Source organism: Chenopodium quinoa, unplaced genomic scaffold, assembly GCF_001683475.1.
Source record: "Chenopodium quinoa cultivar QQ74 unplaced genomic scaffold, ASM168347v1, whole genome shotgun sequence".
Taxonomy (NCBI): Eukaryota; Viridiplantae; Streptophyta; class Magnoliopsida; order Caryophyllales; family Amaranthaceae; genus Chenopodium; species Chenopodium quinoa.
Genome location: NW_018744239.1, coordinates 7,306,694 through 7,312,244, shown reverse-complemented (window position 1 = coordinate 7,312,244; position 5,551 = coordinate 7,306,694). Strand labels below are relative to the sequence as shown.

Below are 5,551 nucleotides of genomic sequence, written 5' to 3'. Positions count from 1 at the left end.
TAAAATTATTTTTACTTACTAAAACTTAATTTTACTAATTCTCTATTAATTTTTTAAATAAATTAAATATATTATTATTGGATCTTATTATAAAGAACTTTTTAAAACAAATTTTATGATGGAAATAGAATTAAGTTATAAGATATTTATTAAAAGTTATGATTAATTTTGTATATATGAAATATTAGAAATATCGATAATAAAACTCTATACAACAATTTTATCTTAAAAAAGTTATCCAAAATTCGCTTAATTAGCATCACATGTTTCACAATAAAACTTATTTGTCGCCTACGTGGCGCGACACTTGGCGAAAAATTGAAATGTCAAGTGTCGCTTTCTCGTGTTTTGGCTGCGAGATCGATTTTATTTATTAATGATATGATATAATTAGTATAGATTCCTTATACATTACCGTAAAAAGAAGGTCAATGCTTAGTCAAAATTGTACATCAAATCAGACCAATAAATAAACTAGAATGCAAAAGTTCAAACTAGACCAAATCATATCAAATTGGCGCAAATCTTATTGAAAAAAAACGTTTTAATTTATTTTTGATAAAAAAAGAAGTAATCATCTATCCACCCAAAATCATTTTAGGAGTAATAATGGTTTGCGGTTATTATTTTTTATTGTCATGTCAAGGTTTCACATATGTTTGAAATAAAATACAAATTAATTTATGAATTAAAATTTAGGTCTATTATTAGATTAGTAACCCAAATAAAAAGGATTTTTGAGTTTATTTCCTTTAATTTTTTTAACGGTAAGTGTAGGGAATATTTCAAACATCAACTTTGAGCCCCACAATGATCAAGTATTTAAACATGGTGACGTCCAAAGGGAAAGACTAGAGATAAAAGAGTCGCCAACAAGTTTTAGGAACTTGTAAACCGTTTACGGGTGTGAAGGTTATACCCCATTCACGATCACGGAGATCGCTAACTCCATAGTGGTACGGAACCATGAATGGATATTCGGGGATGATGGTACGAATCCAACCTAAAAGAGATCGAACCCGCCCTAAATTGGCCTCTACTTAATTCTTATGATATTCATGTGCGCTTTCCGATCAACATACATACAACAAGTTAGCCTTAAACCTGTTTAATCTTTGTTAGTTGATTATTAATGCACAAATAAATCTATTATTGGCGATCACTAGAATTAAAATCGTATTAGCCTAAAATCAAATTATTAATTATCTTATTAGGCGTGATTTCAAGTACAAATTCCCTTTAAATCTGCAAAAAAGGGCGTAATCAAGCAATAACAATAAATCATAAATAATCAAGCAATGTAATAATTAACACAACAAATCATCATCACAATAATCAATAATAAAACATAATCTCATCAATAGTATAATTAGTAAGATCCTAGGCATGATACTAAACGGATTAATAACAAATCATAGCATGCCACTAAATAAAAATCAAAGCTTTACCCTAAACATGATACTAGCAACATGATATTAGAAATATTAATTAACACCCTAAACATGATACTAGAAATCATAAAAGCATCCTAATATGATAATAGAAATCATAAAAGCATTCTAACATGATACTAGGAATTAAAATAATATTTTAAGCATGATTTCTATATCAAAAGTAAGGAATAAAGATAGTAGATATACTCACTTTGATGCCTCGTATATCTTTCTATCAAAACAATACACACGTTAGTAACTTCAAGAAAGAAATAAATCAAATAAATAAATAAATAAGAATTGAAACATAGATTAAGGACCAAACCCTCAGAAATATCAACCTTTCACGTCGAGGTAAGACAACTACGAGAAGGGCTTGGAGTATTCAAGTCTTGCAAAGGACATATGGTGTGATGTGTTTATGCTAAGTCTAAGAAAGAGAGAGAGAGAGAGAGAGAAGCTTTTAGCTTAGAGTGGGAGTAAGATTATGATTGTTGGTGATCAAGCTTGTTGAAGATTGTTGGTGAATCAAAGCGGAGGAAAACGTCCCCTATTTATAAGGAAAAACGAGAGAAAAGATCAGAAAAGAGTCAGAATTCGACTTGGAGTAAAACAGATCGTATCGCGAAGCGCCAGCTATATCGCGGCGCGCTATAAGCATCGCTCATCGATATATTTGAAAGATAGAATCTGTACGGAATCCAACATCCAATCAAGTTGGGTTAATCGTATTTCCGTACGTATTCTAGTTTTATCAGAATTAAACCTTATTGAAAAACAGGTGTTTTATCTGAAGTAAAGTCCTTAAGTTTTATTTTTTCAAAAATAGGACTAGAAGCTAATAACAAATCCTAAGGGATTTAGAAATGATGGTTAAGGTTAATGGACCCTCCACATAGTCATTGGGTCACAGGTAAGGTTTGGTTTGGGCTCGGTTTAGTATTTTTGCCATAACTTCCTCGTTATAACTCGGATTTGGTCTTATAATATATTGTTGAAAAACTCTTTTCAAACCACATCCAACTACACAATTATTGGACCCATATTATGGACCAAAATAAACTGGTTTGGACGTTTTTGTAAAGTGGACACGAAATGAACGATTTTCAAAGACACGAAATGAATGATTTTGGGTTTAAAGACACAAAATAAATGATTTTGGCTTAAAATATTTAAAGAAAGGTTAGAAATGGTCAAGGCTTTTACGAGACTTTTCAACTCTTCACCTAACTTGATAATCAAAGACGTGAAAGGTACTCATCACTGGGTTTGGTTTTTTGGGGAGACGCAATCAGGTGTCTATAGTAAGATATCGGGGTGGGCCCCCCACTATATCACATGAATGGGGGATGAGGAATCAAACCCCTATCACTTTGGGGGGGGGGGGGAGATCTCCAAAATCCTTAGTTTATTTCCTTCATAAACAAACAAAACATATCAAATTTGTGATTGGATATTTAACAATTAACAATATTTCTAAGGGTGTATTCTTTTCATCTTATTGGACATGAACTTATCTAAAGTTATCCAAACTTATTGGATAGAGATTATTTGAACTTATTATTAGACCCTATTGAACTTATTGAAACTTAGGTCTTGTTTAGTTTACCTTATTTTTGCTTATTTGATCTGATCTAGTATGATCTAATCTGATATGGTCTGAACTGATTTGAACTGAATGTCTGATTTGACCAACTTTGACCTTATATATATGTTATTTTTTAATGAAATAATATATCAAGTATGGTGTTGTTAGATTCGTAATAATGTGTATTTTATTATATTTAATTTTCATAATTTTTTCCATTACGAAATTAAAGATAATTAGTGATCAAAAATCGCACATAAAACGATAAAGTGTATTAAAACTTTATTTTTGCTTATCTGATCTGGTCTGGTATGATCTTATCTGATCTGGTTTGATTGTCCGATTTGACTAACTTTGACCTTAATATGTACGTTATTTTTTAAGGAACTTTGACCAGCAAACTTCACTTGCACAATATTTTAACAAATTCAAACCAACTTTGTAGTACGTAGTCTAAGATATTTTAATTACAATATTACATTAAAATTATGCAAAAAGTAGATAGAAAAAAAAGGAGTATTCACTTAGAGCGTGTTCTCTTTACCTTACAAAAATATTCTAATTTTTTTTTATTGTCACACTTTGACCAACACATACAAAGTTGTAAGCAGTTGATTTGAATTTGTTAAAATATTGTGCAAGTGAAGTTTAATTTGTTAGGGAATTAAAATATGATAAAAGAAGTGATAGTGCGTGAATAATTTATGTAAAAATAAGGGATGCGAGAGAAAAGAAATATTTTCCCTGTTTTTATTAATTTGCAACGCATCCTTTGGGCACGTTCTTTTAAATGTTGATTATGGTAGGTAAATGAGCGATTTTGTCAATATAATTTTTACGCCAAGATTAGAGAAAACTTAGGTACCACATGTATAAATATTCTTGATTTGTCCGTTTACATTATCTAATCTCTTCCTCAAAGTGCGTGTCATGAATGCGTGTTGTAAATAAAAACGTAGGAATTGCGAGTAAGGGCCATTTAAAGAAAAAAAATACAATTAAATTGTGAATAATGTTTTATGTGAAATGATGAACAGTGGCTCACCCAACTAGGGAGCCCTAGCACTCATATATATATGTATATAGGAAACAATAAGATAAGTACAAGTACATGCATATCCCTATCTAGGATATACATCAATAACCATATATAAGATATACATCAATACGCCCCCTCAATTTGTGCAGGGGATACAACGCACAGATTGGCCCTTAAAAATTCAAACCGCTGACTAGAGAGAGCCTTAGTGAAAATATCTGCAAGCTGAAGCTATGTAGGAACATATCGTACAATAAGATCACCATGTGCAACCTGCTCTCGAACAAAATGATAATCTATCTTAATATGCTTGTTGCGCTTATGCTGAATTGGATTGATAGTAAGATAAGTGGTAGAAACATTATCACACATAAGCTTAATTGGATGTTTAACCACAAGACCAAGTTCAGATAATAAGGTGCGAATATGCAAGGTGTCAGCAATCGTATAGGCAACCGCTCTGTACTCAGCTTCTGTAGAGGATTTGGAAACAGTTGGTTATTTCTTTGCGCCAACAAATGAAATTATCACCCAAAAAAAATAGCATACCCGAAAGTGGAACGAGAATTGTCTGCACAACCTGCTCAATCTGCATCTGAGTAGGCAGTGATAATAGATACGTCCTTTGATGGATGAAACCAAATGCCATGATCTGCGGTATGAGTAAATACGCTTAACAGCAGCAAGGTGACTAGTATGTGGAGCATGCATAAACTGAGAGAGTAAATGCACAACATAAGTAAGATCAGGTCTAGTCATATTCAAGTATTGTAGAGCTCCTACCATACTCCTGTACTCAGATGGATCTGCAAGAAGTTCACCGTCAGTTAAGGAAAGGGTGGTCCGGAAAGGTAAAGGTGTACACACTAATTTAGCAGTATGTAAATGAAATTTACAAGTAAGGTCAGTGGTGTATTTATGTTGTGACAGAAACAAACCACGGGAAGAGCGCATAACCTGTATGCCAAGAAAATTGTGAAGATCACCTAGATCTTTCATAGCAAACTAACTAGCAAGGATAGATATGAAACGATGAATTAATTAAGTGGAATTGCCAGTAATAATAATAATATCATCCATATAAAGAAGCAAATATAAGAGATCTTTCCCACGACGAAAAATAAACATGGATGTATCATCCTGACAACAAAAGAAGCCCTGGTGCAACAAGAAACTACTAAACCGATGAAACCATGCCCTAGGAGCCTGTTTAGGCCATAAATTGCCTTACAAAGGCGACACACATGATTGGGATATTGGGGTGTCGAAAATCGGGAGGTTGTTACATATAGACCTCCTCTGTAAGAAAACCATGTAGAAAATTAAAGCCTTTTTGGCATCTAGTTGACGAATAGTCCAACCATAAGAAATAGCTAGAGAAAGAACAAGACGAATAGTAGTTGGTTTGACAACAGGGCTAAAGGTCTCATCAAAATTTATACCTTCCTGTTGACCACTCCCTTGGGCAACAAGTCCTTTCCACAATCCCAT

General features: G+C 32.7%; 1 protein-coding gene across 1 annotated transcript; it reads right to left on the bottom strand.

Annotated features, from left to right (window-relative positions):
* Window positions 1-4,291: 4,291 nt before the first annotated feature.
* LOC110694344 (uncharacterized mitochondrial protein AtMg00810-like) lies at window positions 4,292-5,551 on the bottom strand. Its single transcript, XM_021871518.1, has 3 exons — window positions 5,372-5,551; window positions 4,681-5,017; window positions 4,292-4,533 (listed from the first exon to the last, which is right to left on the bottom strand). The coding sequence occupies exons 1-3, from the start codon at window positions 5,549-5,551 to the stop codon at window positions 4,292-4,294; spliced, it is 759 nt and encodes a 252-aa protein (XP_021727210.1).